This window comes from Chiloscyllium plagiosum, chromosome 23, assembly GCF_004010195.1.
Source record: "Chiloscyllium plagiosum isolate BGI_BamShark_2017 chromosome 23, ASM401019v2, whole genome shotgun sequence".
Taxonomy (NCBI): domain Eukaryota; kingdom Metazoa; phylum Chordata; class Chondrichthyes; order Orectolobiformes; family Hemiscylliidae; genus Chiloscyllium; species Chiloscyllium plagiosum.
In genome coordinates, this window is record NC_057732.1 from 57,945,382 (window position 1) to 57,963,490 (window position 18,109).

General features: G+C 41.2%; 1 protein-coding gene across 2 annotated transcripts in view; it reads right to left on the reverse strand.

Moving 5' to 3' along the window:
* Nucleotides 1–18,109, reverse strand: part of pigl (phosphatidylinositol glycan anchor biosynthesis, class L) — a 79,935-nt gene that overhangs the window by 53,160 nt on the left and 8,666 nt on the right. For both annotated transcript variants that reach the window (XM_043714226.1, XM_043714225.1), the window contains exon 2: nt 768–867. In XM_043714226.1, the coding sequence (XP_043570161.1) occupies nt 768–867 (100 nt within the window). The remainder of the gene's footprint in view (nt 1–767; nt 868–18,109) is intronic.

The following is an 18,109-nucleotide window of genomic DNA, read 5'->3' on the forward strand; positions in this document are numbered from 1 at the left end:
ATTTCAGCACCGCCTTCCTAACCTGCAATCTTCTTCCCGACCTCTCCGCCCCCACTCCCGTCTGACCTATCACCCTCACCTTGACCTCTTTCCACCTATCACATTTCCGACGCCCCTCCCCCAAGTCCCTCCTCCCTACCTTTTATCTTAGCCTGCTGGACAAACTTTCCTCATTCCTGAAGAAGGGCTTATGCCCGAAACGTCGATTCTCCTGTTCCCTGGATGCTGCCTGACCTGCTGCGCTTTTCCAGCAACACATTTTCAGCTCTGATCTCCAGCATCTGCAGACCTCACTTTCTCCTCATTTCATATCAAGCAAGCAAAAGATGCCCTCCAAGGGTGTGTGGTCTTCCATCACTCAACATAAGCACTTGTACAAATTAGACCATCTGGGGGAGGTCCAAAATGTTAACAACACATAGACAGCAGTGATTCAAAAAAAGCTCATCACTACATTCTCAAGTAGAAATGGGGATGGGCAATAATACAATCATCAGTGATGTACATATCCCACAAGTGGAAGGAAAAAAGTAGTTCCTGCTGTAACTTCAGTAAAAAGCAACATCCATAAAAGAGCAGAGGTTGGAAAACTGCCAATTTATATAGAGAAAAATATTAAAAGTCTAATTTTGAAACCAGCTTCAGAACACAAATACTGTACCTTAATTGAAGGGACACTAAGCATCTCGTATTTGGTAGGCCATTACTTCTACAAACATTAGAAAAGCCTGGATGTTATACTCTGAACTATTACAATTGGTATGTACCTGTGGTCCAGAATGGTTACACACGATGAAGGGATCCCAAGAAGAGCGCAGCTCTGCAGAAGTTCCCTCTTCCGAATCTCCCCTTGCATGTAGAAGTTCCCTGAAAATGAAATATTAGCAACTTGTAAACAGCTACTGCATTTTTTTGATGTAAAATGACAGCGTTGGCTAGGCCACTGTTGGATTATTGCATGCAGTTTTGGTCCCCTTCCGATCGGAAGGATGTTATGAAACTTGAAAGGGTTCAGAAAAGATTTACAAGGATGTTGCCAGGGTTGGAGGATTTGAACTATAGGGAGAAGCTGAATAGGCTAGGTGTTTTCCTAGAGTGTTGAAGGCTGAGGGGTGATCTTATAGGGGTTTATAAAATCATGAAGGGTGTGGACAGGGTAAATAGATAAGATATTTTCTCTTGGGTGGGAAGAGTCCAGAACTACAGGGCATAGGTTTAGGGTGAGAGGGGAAAGATATCAAAGAGACCTAAGAGGTAATTTTTTATGCAGATGTGGTACGTATATGTAATGAGCTGTCAGAGGAAGTGGTGGAGGCTAGTACAAAAACAGCATTTAAAAGGCATCTGATGGGTATATGAAAAGGAAGGGTTTAAGATACTGGCCAGGTGCTAGCAAGTGCGTTAAAGTGGAGATTTGAGACAGCCCAGAGAATCCCTTGTGGACTCAGGCTTGTAAGCTTCTCTCTCTTGGTTCTTCCCAGAGATCGTACTCTTTGGAAGTCTGGAATAAAAACCCCTTACAGACAGTTTAGTTAAATTTTAGCTATCCCCTTTATTCACTAATAGCATACAACATAACACCGATACCTATAAGCTAAACAAGGTTCTAATAACTTAGAGTAGGGTACCAGCTCTTAAAGTGCCCCAGCAGGCTACTCTCATGAACTGATAGTGGCTTCCTTTATACAAAAGTTTTTTTAAAAATTGCATGTTCTTAATTAGACAGATAACAATTAAAGACAATAATTCGTAAGGAAGAAAAGTTAATTGACTAATCACTCCTACAGGCCTAAGCCATTCATCAGGTCAGAAAAACATACCCAGCCAAGTTAGGCGCCTGCTCATGAGATAAACTCCTATCATAAAGAGGTACCTGTCCGAGCTAATTAGAAAGTTCATAAGATAACCTTGCACAGATCACATGTCTGATACAATTATTTTACAAAATGGCTTCTTAGCAGGAGAGCAAACTTTTGACCATAAAATGGCTTCCTGACACATTGTGCTAGAATCTCTTCAATGTTAGGCTTAGAATAATTTCTAAGCTAGGAGCAGACTCCTTTTTAAGCATTGAATCATTCTGTACCTGAGGCTGAGATGTTACCATAAGGTTGCATTTAAACTGACTCACTAGTCTTTGAATTGACTTTCTTCCTTTTCAGGATTGGATTCAAAATCAAATAAGACATGAGATCTGATTAGTTAGAATTGACTATGGGGCAGTCTGTAGAGTGTCTGCAAGAACAGCAAGTAAGTTAAGGCTTCAATAATATTACCTTTTACAGAATTTGTATTTAATGGCTACTCAATATCATCATAAAGTCCCAAAATACGATTAAATTCAATCCATAGCAGATAAGCACTAAGAGTTAATTTTCTACTGGCTCCAACAGCCTCAGGACTAAAATGGTCTCTCTCTCGTGCCCTTTTGAACTCAAGTCAGCAAAGATTTTTTTGTCTGCCCCGCTTGCAAGGGGAAATAAGAATCCATTCTAATTGGCAGCATAGGGGTCAGATTCAAACACTGTTATTAATTTCACAAGGGAACGGCTGTGAATGTTATCACTTGGTGTCCTGTTCGCACAGTTTCATCAATGCTAAGGCAAATGTTCTTCATTGCCTTACAGCATCCTGTTATCACTTGGTGAGCCCAGATGTCCCCTGTCTTCTGCATTCCTTGAGTTCCCCTTTTTTCTGAGCCTTCCTGCCTGTCTATTTTCTAGTGCAGTAAATGTGTTCCATAATTCACTACATTTTAGTCTAAATGTTTAAAGACAAGTTTTAAGGCTATAGACTTATTAGATATATCTGCCAGGGACCAGCAATCTACTCTCTTGCCTGTTACTTTAATGGGATCTATGAGAATTAACCTTGTCTGAGGTTCATGATGGTTAGATGGAACAGAAGTCTCAGAAGTAGCCTTTTTTAAAGAAAGCTTTCTTTTACTGCACATGCAAAGTAGAACACATGCATTCTTCTTTGGAGTGAAACAAATTTCATTATTTAATACGAAAAATATAGTTGTTACTTCCAAATATATGTCCAATGTGAAAACTTACAGTACAGGTACACAATCCTTTATCCAAAACCCTCAGGACCAGCTGGTTTTTGGAATAATACCAAACAGCAGATGACCTGTGAGTACTACTGAGATGGAATTGATGGCTGTCAGTGCTGGGTCATGCCCCCACATCACACCTGAGTGATGTGGGTCAAGTGGGTGTGGAGTTGGGTTAACTGTTTGCACACCAAACAACCTTGTTAATGAGGAAAAAATCTTCGGATATCAGATAAAGGATTGTCTACCTGTATTAGCATTCTGAATCTTTTGGTGTTTAGGATCTAAATTTGGAACCTGCTCAGCAAGCCTGTGTGTCTGCTATTTTCCTTCTGCTATACTGTATAGTACAAGGTGCTTCCTTGGTAATAACAGATACAGTTTAGCAAAGGAAGCCTTAATCCAGCTCCCTAGAAAATTGTAACCAATAGAAAAATAAAGTGTTGCTCTTTTATTCTCCTTGTACCTGTTAATTGGATGCCATATTACCAATTTAACTGTTTACTGAGATTTCTTAGAACCAAAAGCTTTTATTTTCACCATTATGAAGTGGTCACAGGCTGACAAACATATACATACTGGATCAACAATTTTTAATTGCATTCTCTGTAGCAATAGCTTGCACTGGTATGAGGTTTGGAAACCCAAGGATAGATTTACTGTAAATGGCAAAACAACCAGAAAGGATTTGAGATAAGCAGGTTGATCTGAAAGGCTGGTTAAGCAAATGTAGCACTAACTTTCAAAGGTAATTGCATAAATTGTTAAAAGACACCCAGATACGCTTTCTCATCCCAACGTAATACACACTGACCACAGCACTTAAGGCGCTTTCAACTTTCAGCCAGAAGTGCCGTGGGCGGCACGGTGGCACAGTGGTAAGCAGGTTGATCTGAAAGGCTGGTTAAGCAAATGTAGCACTAACTTTCAAAGGTAATTGCATAAATTGTTAAAAGACACCCAGATACGCTTTCTCATCCCAACTTAATACACACTGACCACAGCACTTAAGGCGCTTTCAACTTTCAGCCAGAAGTGCCAAGAAAATGATCCATCTCTGCCTCCTCCAGTGGTCCCTAGCATTATAGATACTAGTCTTCAACCAAGTTGATTCACTCCATGTGATTTCAAACAGTTGGTGGCACTGGATACTGCGAGGACTATAGGCCCTGAGAACATTCCAGCAACAGTACTGAGGACTTGTGCCCCAGAACTTGCCACTCCCCTAGCCAAGCTGTTCCAGTGTAGTTATAACAATGGAAAATTACCCAAGTATATCCTGTACACTAAGCAGAACAAATCCAGCTCCATCAATCTAATCTCTATCATCAACAAAGTAATGGAAGGTGTCATCAACAAAGCTATGAAGCAGCATCTGATCAGTGTTGTCTGTTTTGGTTCTGCCAGCATCACACAGTTCCTGACCTCATGAAAGCTTAGGTTCAAATATGAATAAAACAGCTGAATTCCTGAGGAGAGTTACTGCCTTTAGCATCAAGGCCACATTCAACTGACTAGGGTATAAAGGAGCCATAGCAAAACTGAAATCAACACTTATCAGTGTAAACTGTTATGAAGGTGCAGAGGTGTACTCACCATTTAGGAGTTGAAAAACTAGCAAGGACTGACAAAGCACTGTCCTGAACAAAGAAGGTAACACATGGGGAAACAAATAGCTGCAGATGAGTTGCCATGAAACAAACACAAATTCAAATTCTACCAATCAGTTTAAATTATGCCCCAAGATACCAAAATCCAATTAAATTTGGATAAAATTTAAAACCAATAAAACAATCCAATGTTTTGGGGTATAAAACCAGACATTTTGAAGAGTTAGGAAAACAGCCAAAGACATCCACAAATATAGACTGCTAGTTGAAGAGTTCTCTGCAAGTTGCCTGTCTATAAGAAGTTTGTGCAGCAACCCATCAAAACCAACCCATAGAAAATCTACAAAGGAGAATCAACAAAGCTGACAGGTTTTTGAAACGTGTTTGTTTTGTTTTACATCTTAATCGGGATTTTTTAAAGTTGGACCAGTATTGTAGAGTGGGAGGTAAAGGATAGGTTTAAGAGAAAGGAGTTGTACATAATTGTTTTTAATACTGTCTCTTCTTTAAGAAGAAAATTGTTAACTATTACTTTAAGTAGTGACCTCTGGGATAGTTGTGTCTCCTGAATTTTAACACATTATACGATTAGGTGAATGTTTTCTGTGGCTGCAATGGTTGGAGTCATACTCAGCATACAGAAATAGGTTTGTGGTTGTTGGAAGTCAGTCATCTTAGCTTCAGTACATTTCTGCAGGAGTTTGACTGGGTAGTGCCCTAGGCCCAACAACCTTCAGCTGCCTCCTCAATGACCGTTCCTCAAGGGCAGAAGTGGAGATGTTTGCCAATGACTACACAACATTACAACTCATACTGAAGCAGTCCATGTTCCAATCCAACAAGATATGGACAATATCCAGGTTTTGGCTCAACTGGCAAGTAACATTCAAAGAACAATACAGAACAGGAATACTTCAGCCCACCAAGCTGAAGCCAATTCCTAATTTGCACCCCACAAATGCAGGACAATGACCACTTCTAATAAGAGACCATCTAAGCACACTTGGTGGTGTTCCACAACTGAATTCCTCACTGCCAACATCCTTGGTACTACATTTTGCAGAAACTCAACTGGTGATAAGAGCAGTTCAGATGCTAGGAATACTGTGGCAGATAACACTTTTCCCTGACTCCCCAAAGTCTGTCCATCTACAGGGCATATGTCATGATAGTGATGGAATACTTCCCAGTTACTTGCATGGCAAAATGAGAACACCACCTTCAAGTTCCTTTCCAAGCCAGTCACCATGCTCACTTGGAAATATATTGCTGTTCCTTCACTGTTGGGTCAAAATCCTGAAATTATCTCCCTAAATGGTACTGTGGATCAACCTATAGCATGTTGACTGCAGCAGTTCAAGGTGGTAGCTCACCAATAACTTCTCACGGATAATTAGGGATGGGCAATAAAATGTTGGCCAGCCAGCAATGCCCATGTCCCAAGAGTGAATTTAAAAAAACATTTTTCCTCATATCCCCTCTAATCCTTCTGCCACTTCACCTGAATCCATGACCCCTGCTTTTTGAACTCTGCCAAGGGAATCAGGCTCCTTCTGTGTACTCTACCTCTACCCCCTCAGTATTGTATACCTCAATTGTGTCGGCCCTTTTCCTTCTCCGTTTCAAGGAAAGCAACATAGACTTCTCTGATCTCTCCTCAAACCAACAATTCTCTAGCCCTGGCAACTTTTCTAGTAAATCTTCTCTGCACTGCCTCCAGAGCAATTATGTCCTTCCTGAAATGTGGTGACCAGAAATGCGCACAGTTGTGGCCTTGCCAGTGTCTTATATAGTTTCATCACTGCATCCCTACTTTTGTACTCTATATCTGTTATGAAGATGTGGGTGTACTGTATCTTTTAAGAGTTAGAAGCTAGCAGAACTACCTGACACAGCACCAAGTGTTCTCAATAAGGTAACAGTGCAATGCTTTGGCCAAGTATCAAGGCAAAAAGGTAGTAGAGGAGTTAATAGCTTTTTTCGCACAATATGGGCTACACAGAGAGATTCAGTCGGACCAAGGATCTAATTTTACTGCTATTCTGTTTACAGAATTAAAGGATAGATTATACATATGCACTGGATTTAAAGTGCATATCATCCTGAATCACAGGGAGCTTGAGAAAGGTGGCATCAGACCTTTAAGAACATGTTGGCACATACTGTCAGGACTACCTGAATGACTGGGATGAAGGTATGCCAATGTTTGCCATTAAAGATGCCCCAAATGAATCTACTCAGTTAACTCCCTTTCAGATAATCGGTCATGACGTGAAAGACCCTTGGAAGTTAAAGAAAAGTTGACATGACCAAAGTCGGAGATCTCACACTTAGGTTATGTATCTGAGGTAAGGGAGAGATTACGTAGAGTAGGTGAGTTAGCTAAACAGCACCTAAAGGGGGCACAGTGTAGAGAAGCAGGGGCAGATAAAAACTCAGACTAATGTTTTTCTGGAGGATAATATGTTAGTACTGTTACCAATGATAGGAGATCCTTTCAAAGCCAGGTTCAATGGTTCCTATCAAATTGAGAAAAGGATGAGTGAGGTGAACGATCTAGTAAAGATGCCAGATAGAAAAAGGTATAGAGTTTGTCATGTGACATGTTGAAACTGTATTATACTAAAGAGAAGGGACTGGGAAAACAGGTGTTAGTTACTTCCCCGCAGAGTGAGGAATCGAATCCAGATGATGTGGATTTTAAGGTACCTCAAAATCTATTTTAAAAAGAGGTCCTTGAGGATGGGATAGGTCATAGGAGCACAGAACGCAGTTAAAAGATTTGTTACTGCAGTATAAGGACATATGAAAGAATCAGATTGGGAGGACTAGTGCTATTATACATGAAGCAGATGTAGCGAATATTGCTCTGTTTAAAACAAGACCCCTATCGGCTTAATCGTCTCAAAGCTAAACAGGTCCAGATGGAGGTGGGGGCCATGCTTGATGAGGATATTATCAAACCAAGCCAGAGTGAGTGGAGGTTGCCGATCGTCTTAGTTCCCAAACCAGACAGGACTCTACGATTCTGTGTGGATTATCGGAAGGTCAACGCTGTTACAAAATCTGACTCCTATCCAATTCCTAGATTGGACTGTATCAAGAACGTCTATCAAGCCAGTTACATCACCAACTTGGACTTAATGCACGGTTACTGGCAGATACCTTTATCAGAGACTGCGAAATAAATTTCTGCGTTTGTAACCATAAATGGGCTATATCAGTTAAGTGATGGCCTTTGGAATGAAGAATGCACCCACCACATTCCAGAGACTCTAACAAAGTTGTGGCTGGGTTAACAAACTGTGCAGTCTATTTGGACAATGTGGTGATCTTTAAGTCCTGGAAAGGTCACATGGTACATTTGGCAGAGCTCTTTGAACAACTATGAGAAGCAAAACTAGTGATAAACTTAAATAAAAGAAAATTTGCGAAAGCAGAGGTGACTTTCTTGGGACATAACATCAGTCATGGAAGGTTGACCCCACGGAACGCAAAGACTAAGGTCATCTAGGAATTTCCACAACCAACCTCTAAGAAAGAGGTGCTTCGATTCTTAGGACTCAGCAGATTTTATCAGAGGTTTGTTTCAAACTTCAGCAGTGTAGTGGCACAGTTAACCAATTAGCTGAAGAAGAACAAAGTTTCAATGGATAGACCCATGCCACTAGGCATTCAACCATTTGAAATCATTATTAACCACCAAATCAGTTTTAGCTGCACCAAACTTTTCAAAACCTTTTAAAGTCACCATCAATGCTATTGACATAGGAGTTGGAGGTGTCTTCCTACAGGAAGATGAGGATGGGATTGAACTACCAGTTTATTACTTTTCAAAGAAGATCAACATCCACCAGAAATAGTCCACGATCGGAAGAGAACTATTGAGTTTGGTACTAGCCTTAAAACATTTCAACGTGTACGTCTCAAACAGTGTCTGAGATGGTTGCGTACACAGATTTTGTTGGGGTCTTATGTTACAGACTTTAAAAAGTCATACATGTTGCAGTTCATAAGAATGTAATTGCAGATGCGTTATTGTGGATTTAACTGCAAGTTTAGATGAGATTTGTATTCAATGTTATATCTATACAGGGATTTGGGAAGAAGTTAAGGTGAACTTTAAGTTATCTGTATGTTTAAAGATTAAAGAAAAATGAAGCCATCTTTTCACTATGATTCTTTTTTTTCTTAAGGGAGCAGGTGTTATGAAGATGTGGGTCTGACACTTACAAAGTCAGAAGTGAGTAGAATTACCTGACACTGCACCAAGTGTTCTCAATAAAGGTAACATTTGGTCGAACAGCTCAATTAGCAGGTTTGCCTGGAGCCAAACCAATTCGAAATTGGCCAAGCAGTTTAAATTACACCCTGAAAAATACCAAATTCTAATCAAATTTGTCAATATACTAAATTCTATCTAAAAAGTCAATGACCTAATCCAATGCTTTGGGGGTATAGGACATGGAAAATTGAACAGTTAGGAGGAGAACTGCCATGCCATCAGCATGTTAAAACTGCCCAAAAAATAGTTCTCTTAAAGGTACCTTTATTGATCAGTAAACTATGAAGCAGAATTCCCAAGAAGAAAAGATAGGGATACAGAGAATAACCAAAAGCTGCCTGGTTTTGAGGTAAGCAGTTCTGTTTTGTCAATCTTAATCAGTACTGCAGAGGGGAAAGCAAAAGGTTAGAGGAAGGAGTTATAAATAGCTGTTAGCTATTCTGTTATACTTTAAGAAATAAAGTTGTTAATTTTTACTTTAAATAGTTCTTGACCCCTCAAATTTCTGCACGGGATAAATCTTGTGTTGCTGATTTAATTTCAGCAGGAGTTCTTACCCTGTGTCAATACCAATGAAGGAAAGCATTGCATATACCTTCTTTACAACTTACTTACTTGCACTGCTGCCCTTAGGGACCTGGCAATGTGCAAACCTAGCTTTCTCACTTCGTCTACCTATTTCCTCATTCGCATTTATTGTGTATTCCTTTTTACCGTTTGACCTCCCTAAGTACATTGCATTACCTCACACTTATGAGTTGAACTCTTTCTGCCATTTTCTTACCCATTCCTCCCATCTACAGCAAACCTTTGATTAACCCAGAGGTGTACTAATTTCCGGGGGCGGGGAGAGATTTACAAATGCCCTTCATGAGTGTTTGAAATATTTCCTGCAGGGGGATGGGAACCTAAGTAGTAGTTCTAGTCTCCAGGAGGTTGAGAGTAGTGAGGTCAGAAATATGGTTGCAAGACTGCACTGGCAAGCAGGAAGGTGGTTTGAAATGGGTTTACTTTAATGCCAGGAGCATCTGGAATATGGTGGATCAACTTGCAGCATGGGTACCTGGGACTTCAATTTTGTGGCCATTTTGGAGACCTGGATAGAGCAGGGACAGGAATGGTTGTTCCCAGTTCTGTGATTTAAATCTTTAAATAAGAGATGGTAAGAGGGGGAGGTGTGGCAATGTTAGTCAAGAACTGTATTACAGTAGCAGAAAGACAGTAGCAGAGGACGCTCTTGCTAAGGTTAGAAACAGGAAAGGAGAGGTAACCCTGTTCAGAATTTTTTTATAAGCCTCCAAATAGTTCCACAGATGTAGTGGAAAGGATTGCAAAGATGATTCTGGATAGGAGTGGGAGTAACGGGTAGTTATGGGGGATTTCAACTTTTCAAATTGACTGGAAATTCTACAGTTCGAGTATAGATGGGTCAGCTTTGTCCAATGTGTGCAGGATGATTTCCTGACACCGGATGTAGACAGGCCAACAAAGGGTGAGGCCACATTGGATTTAGTACTGGGTAATGAACCCGGCCAGGTGTTAGATCAGGATGTAGGTGAACACTTTGGTGATAGTGACCACAATTCGGTTAGGTTTAATTTAGTGATGGAAAGGGATAGATATATATTGTAGGGCAAAAGTTATCGCTGGGGGAAAGGCAATTATGATGCAATTAGGCAAGATTTGAGAAGGGGAAGGAGACTGCAGGGGATGGGTACAATTGAAACATTGAACTTATTCAAGGAACAGCTTGTCCTTAAGTATGTACCTGTCAGGCAGGGAGGAAGTGGTTGAGCGAGGGAGCCGTGGTTTACCAAAATTGAATCTCTTGTCAAGAAGAATGCTTATGTTAGGATGAAACGTGAAGGCTCAAAGGGCACTTGAGAGTTACAAACTAGCCAGGAAAGACTGAAAGGGAACTCAGACGAGCCAGGAGTGGACATGAGAAGTTGTTGGCAGATGGGCTCAAGGGAAATTTTAAAGCGTTCTATATCAGGAATAATAGAACAACTAGAATAAGATTAGGACCAATAAAGGACAGTAGTGGCAAGTTGTGCATGGAGTCGGAGGAGATAGAAGAAGCACTAAATGAATGTTTTGTCTGCATTTGCACTGGAAAAAGACTGTTGTCGAGGAGAATACTAAGACACAGGCTACTAGACTACAAGGAATTGAGGTTCACAAGGAGGAGGTGTTAGAAATTTTGGAAAGTGTGAAAATCCAGGGCTAGATTAGATTTATCCTAGGATTCTTTGGGAAGCTCAGGAGGAGACTGCAGAGCCTCTTGGCATGATCTTGATGCATGAACAGTGCCAGAAGACTGGAGTTAGAAAATGTTGTCCCCTTGTTCAAGAAGGGGAGGACAGACAACCCTGGTTATAGACCAGTGAGCCTTACTTAGGTTCTGGGTAAAGTGTTGGGAATGGTTATAAGAGATCGTATTTATAATCATCTAAAGAGGAATAAGTTGATTAGGGATAATCAACACTGTTTTGTGAAGGGTAGGTCGTGCCTCACAAACTTAGAGTTCTTTGAAAAAGGTGACCAAACAAGTAGATGAGGGTAAATCGGTTGTGGTGTGCAGATTCCTCACGGTAGACTAATGCACAAAATATGGAGGCATGGGATTGAGGGTGATTTTAGCAGTTTGGATCAAACATTGGCTAGCTGAAAGAAGACAGAGGATAGTCATTGATGGGAAATGTTCATCCTGGAGTTCAGTTACTAGTGGTGTACCGCAAGGATCTGTTTTGGGGCCATTGCTGTTGGTCATTTTTAGAAATGACCTAGATGAGGGCCGAGAATGATGGGTTAGTAAACTTGCAGATGACACTCAGGTAGGCAGAGTTGTGGATAATGCCGAAGGATGTTGTGGGTTACAGGGGCATAGATAAGATGCAGAGGTGGGCAGAGAAGTAGCAAATGGAATTTAATGCAGAAAAGTGAGGTAAATTCACTTTGGAAGCTGCAACAAGAATAAAGAGTACTAGGCTAATGGTAAGCTTCTTGGCAGTGTAGATGAGCAGAGAGATCTGGGTGCCCATGTACATAGATCTCTAAGTTGCAACCCAGGTTGATCGGGTTGTTCAAAAGGCATACTGTGTGTTAGCTTTTATTGGTAGAGGGATTGAGTTTTAGAGTCATGAGGTTGCTACTGTACAAAACCTCTGTTGCAGCCACACGTGGAGTATTGCATACAGTTCTGGTCACCGCATTATAGGAAGGGTGTGGAAGCTTTGGAAAGGGTTCAGAGGAGATTTACTGGAATGTTGCCTGGTATGGAGGGAAGGTCTTATGAGGAAAGACTGAGGGACTTGAGGCTGTTTTCATTGGCGAGAAGAAGGTTGAGAAGTGACTTAATTAAGACATACAAGATAATCAGAGGGTTAGATAGGGTGGGCAGTGAGAGCCTTTTTACTTGGATGGTGATTGCTAGCACGAGGGGACATAGTTTTAAATTGAGGGATGATAGACATAGGACAGATGTCAGAGGTAGTTTCTTTACTCAAAGTAGGAGCAGCATGGAATGCACTGCCTGCAACTGTAGTAGACTCGCCAACTTTAAGGGCATTTAAATGATCGTTGGATAAACATATGGATGAAAATGGAATAGTGTCAGATAGATAGGCTTCAGATTGGTTCCACAGGTTGGTGCAACATTGAGGGCTGAAGGCCCTGTACTGCACTTCTACGTTCTAACCAGTACCTATACTGGTTGATTAAATATTCCAGATATCAAGTAGTGCACATGAACATCATAGACGATGCCTCGAGCACAAATTCCATAATTATGAAGTGCTTCAAAACGTCAGTCATGGCTCACACCAACTCCAGCCTACCAAAGTGCCTTGATCCCTGGCAACTGCTCTTCCCAAGATCACAAGAAACTACAGTTGTGAAAACAGACCAGTTTATCAAGCAAACTAGCTTTCCATCTATACCTCCTGCTGCCTCAAGAAGGCAACCAACATGATCAAAGTCCACTGTTCATTCATACCTTTTTTTTTTCCTGTCCAACTGTTTCTCTCTTTTCGGCTGTATTTCCACCTGTTGTTTACTCCTTACTTGCTCCCCATTTTCTGCATTAAAAAAAACTTTTTTTTTCCAATAACTACTATCAGTCCTGAGTCAATGAACCCGAAACCTAAACTCTGATTTCTTTCCACAGATGCTGCCAGACCTGCTGAGGCTTTCAATCAGTTTTTATTTGTAATTAAAAACCCCTCTTACTCCAGTTATACTTTCTTCTCCTACCCTCTTCTTTTGGGAAGAAAATATCAAAGTTTTGAATACATGTATAAACAGATTCAAGAACAGCTTCTTCCCCACTAGCAATCAGACTTGAATGGATCTCTCAAATGTTAATACTGATCTGTCCCTCTGCGGCTGTAACACTGTTCTGCTACCCTAAGGCACTTTGTATGGTATGATCTGTCTGTATACGATGAAATAAAACATTTTTTCACTATCTCAGTACATGACAACAATAAATCAAACTCAAACTAACCACAGTAAAGCTTGACCAAGCGAAGCTGCGAGACATCGATATCGCTCATAATCTATGTAAAAATATCAGCACACCACCTAAAATTAATGTAAAAGCACAAAGTAATAGAAAAATAATACTGCAGATATACATATCACTTATTTATTTACAGCATAAATACTCATACATTGCAGAAGACTGCAGTTTTTGAGGTAAAGAATTTTTGCTCGTTTATCAAAAGCAAAGGTTGATAAGGTGCCCGTTTAAAATAGTGGTGTATGTCATTTTGTAGCTTATAGCTATCCTCTACACCATTCACTACGTGGCCAACTACTGTTGTCTGCAAATTTCTCAATCGTGCCCCCACATTCAAGTACAAATTGTTAATGTATAAAACAAACAGCAGACGCACCAACATCGAGCCCTGGGGAGCACTATCTGCAGGGGCAGCTATCAACCATTACCTTTTGGTTACCTGTTACTAAACAAACTTTGGATCCAACTTAATGCGACACTCAGTGTCTAATGGGCTTTTTTTTTTGGCTAGTCTGCTATGTGGGATGTTGTCATATGCCTGACTAAACTCCACATAGAATAGTGTAGGTTAGATGGGCTTCAGATTGGTATAACAGGTCAGCGCAACATCGAGGGCCGAAGGGCCTGTACTGCGCTGTAATGTTCTAATGTTCTATGTTCTAGTCAACATCCATTACCCTCATCAATTGTTCTCGGCACAGACAGACTCTTCAGTTCAACTTGTCCGTGCTGACCAGATATCCTAAATTTAATCTCGTCCCATTTGCCAGCATGGAGCTCATAAGACACAGGAGAACAAATTAGGCTATCCAGCCCATTGAGTCTGCTCTGTCATTCAATCATGGCTGATAAGGTTCTCAACCCTTTCTCCCTCTTTCTCCCCATAACCCTTGATCCCCTTGACAATCAAGAACCTATCTATCTGCGTCATAAATATACTTAATGATCTGACCTCCCACACCCTTCTGTGGCAGTGAATTCCACAGTTTCCCCACTCTCTGGCTGAAGAAGTTTCTCCTTCTCTCCATTCTGAAAACGTCTTCCTTTTAATCTAAGGCTGTGCCCTCGGGCCCTAGTCTTTCCTACCGATGGAAACATCTTCCCTTCTGGGCAGCATGGTGGCACAGTGCTTAGCACTGCTGCCTCACAGCGCCAGAGACCTGGGTTCAATTCCCGCCTCAGGCGACTCTCTGTGTGGCGTTTGCACATTCTCCCCATGTCTGCGTGGGTTTCCTCCGTGTGCTCCGGTTTTCTCCCACAGTCCAAAAATGTGCAGGTTAGGTGAATTGGCCATGCTAAATTGCCCGTAGTGTTAGGTGAAGGGGTAAATGTAGGGGAATGGGTCTGGCTGGGTTGCGGGTCGGTGTAGACTTGTTGGGCCGAAGGGCCTGTTTCCACACTGTAAGTAATCTTAATCGTCCAAACCATTCAGTGTTCTGTAAGTTTCAATTAGATTTCTTCCCCCCGCCCCCAAAATCCTTCTAAATTCCATTCAGCACAGACCTGGAGTCCTCAGACATTCCTCCTATATTAAGCTCTTCATTCCTGGCACCATTCTAGTGAACCTGCTCCAGGGCCAGTGCATCCTTCCTGAGATATGGGGCCTAAAACTGCAAACAATACTCAAAATTGGCCTGACCAGAGCCTCAGAAGAACATCCCTGCTTTTATATTCCAGTCTTCTCAATGCCATCATTGCATTTGCCTTTCTAACGATTGACTCAACCTGCAAGTTTACTTTGAGAGAATCCTAGACTAGAACTCCCAAATCTCTTTGCACTTCAGGTTTCTGGAAAAAGATTTTGGTTATTCACCCGATCCATGTCCTTCATGATTTTATAAACTTCAATAAGATTGCCCCTCAGCCTCAAACACCAGGGAAAATAACCCCAGCCTATTCTTCCTATAACTCAAATGCTCCAATCCTGTCTTCTTTTCTGAACCCTTTCAAGTTTAACATCTTTCCTATATTCGGACCAGAATTGTATGCAATATTCCAAAAGTGACCTAACCAGTGTCCTGTACAGCTGCAGCATGACCTCCCAAATCCTACATTCAATGCACTGGCCAAATGCCTTCCTCAATACCTGGTCTACTTGCGACTCCACTTTCAAGGAACTATGAACGTGCACCTCACGGACTTTGTTTGGCAACACTCTGCAGGATTCTGTATAAGTTCTACCCTGATTTGCCTTACCAAGATACAACACCTCACATCTATTTAAATTAATCTCCATCTGCCACTCCTCAGTCCATTCCTCAAGGAATTCAATCAAAATTGTAAAGCAGGACCTTTCTTTAACAAAGCCATGCTGACTATCATTGACTAGTCCATGTCTTTCTAAATGACAGTTTATCCAATCTCTCAGAAGTGATTCTAACAATTTGCCCACTACCACAGTAAGACTAACTTGCTTATAATTATTTTGTACGTCCTTTGTACCCTTTTTAAACAATGGAACCAAATTTGCATTCTGCCAGTCCTCCGGCACATGACCTGTATCGATTGAAGATTGGAAAATAATCCTCAGAGCATCTGCAGTTTTCTTCACGACTTCCTTCAACCACTGAGGGAACAACCTATCTGGCCCTAGCAACTTACTCACTTTCAAGGATTCCAACTCCTCTAATACTTCCTCTGTCATTATGATTATTTTGTTCAAAGTTTCACACTGCTCTTCTTGGATTACTGTATCCACATCATCCTTTTCCTTAGTAACGAGAGATGAAAAAGTCATTTAAAATTCTTCCCATATCTTCTGCATCTTCACACAAGTTCCCTTCTTCATTTTTGATAGGTTGCACTTTTTCCTTAACCATCCTTTTGCTCTTTATATACTGGTAAAAGATCATTGGATTTTCCTTCATCTGGTTGCCAATATTGTTTCATGGTCTGTCTTGATTTTCTTCTTTTCCTTTTTACATGATCCCTATATTTTCTATACTACTTTAGGCTATCTATAGTTTTGAGTTTTTTGTAACTATCATAAGCTTTCTGTTTGTTTAATCTTTCCCTGCAAATTTCTGGAGATTCACAGGGATTTGGCAGCATCATTCTTATATTTGGAGGGGTCATGTCTGCTTTATGTCCAAAGGATTGTTCCTTTTAGTGCCTCCCACTGGTTTACCAATGATTTATCCTTTAGCAGCCCTGTTCAGTCCACCTCCACCAAATCACTTCTCAGCTTTTAAAATTCATCGCCCCCACTTTAAAACATTTCCTTCAAGGAACTGTTGGGCAAAATTCACAGCACAGAATCAGATAAGTTAATCGTTGTTTTTAAGTATGGCCTACAGAGAATCTACAATAGAGAGTAGAGTGGGTTCTTTCTTGATCACGTGTCTTTGGAGATATGTCTCTTGATTAAACTTAAAATGTAAGTCATAACTATTAATTTAATCTGGGGCAGAGTTTGTAGAGGAATAAGACGGTGTTATTTTCTGGGTCTGTAGATTGTGAAAGAGCAAAAAATGGCCTTTAATAGAGTAATATGTACTTCTTATCATATGTGGGAGCTTAAAGAGAGTTTAAGGGTCACTGCAGATGATATCTGCCATAAATGCTGCTGGCTGCAAATCTTATCAGATCGAATGGATTGGTTGGAGAGACAGTTAGAAGAATTTGCAACAGCAACAGTATGTGATGGATGGCAGTTATAGGAAGGGGGGGGAAAGTCTCAAATACAGTCACATAGATGGGTTAACTCCAGGAAAGGTAAGAGGTCGGCAGCTAGTGCAGGAGCCTTTTGTGGATATACCCATTTCAAACAGGTATGCTGTTTTGGAAATTGTAGGGGGTGATGGATTCTCAGAGGAACGTAGCACAAACAGCCAAGTTTCTGGAACTGAGACTGGCAATGAGGGGTACGTCGGGTTCCAAGAGATCAATTGTGTTCGGGGATCCTCTAGTCTGAGGTACAGACAGACGTTTCTGTGGCCAACAGTGAAAAAGCAGAATGGTGTGTTGCTTCCCTGGTGCCAGGATCAAGGATGTCTCAGAGAGAGTGCAGAATATTCTCATGGGGGAGAGGAGCCAGCAAGAGGTCATTGTCCACATTGGAACCAACGACATAGGAAGGGAACAGGTTGAAATTCTGAAGGGAGATTACAGAGAGTTAGGCAGAAATTTAAAAAAGGAGGTCCTCGAGAGTAGGAAGATCTGGATTACTCCCGGTGCTATGAGCTAGTGAGGGCAGGAATAGGAGGATAGAGCAGATTAATGCATGGCTGAGGAGTTGGTGTATGGGAGAAGGATACACATTTTTGGATCTCTTTTGGGGTAGATGTGACCTGTACAAGAAGGACGGTTTGCACCTAAATTGGAAGGGGACTAATATACTGGCAGGGAAATTTGCTGGAGCTGCTCAGGAGGATTTAAACTAGTAAGGTGGCGGGGGGTTGGGGGGGATCCGGGGAGATAGTGAGGAAAGAGATCAATCTGAGACTGTTACAGTTGAGAACAGAAGCGAGTCAAACAGTCAGGCCAGGCAGGGACATGTAAACACTAATAAATTAAACTGCATTTATTTCAATGCAAGGGACCTAACAGGGAAGGCAGGTGAACTCAGGGCATGGTTAGGAGCATGGGACTGGGATATCATAGCAATTACAGAAACATGGCTCAGGGATGGGCAG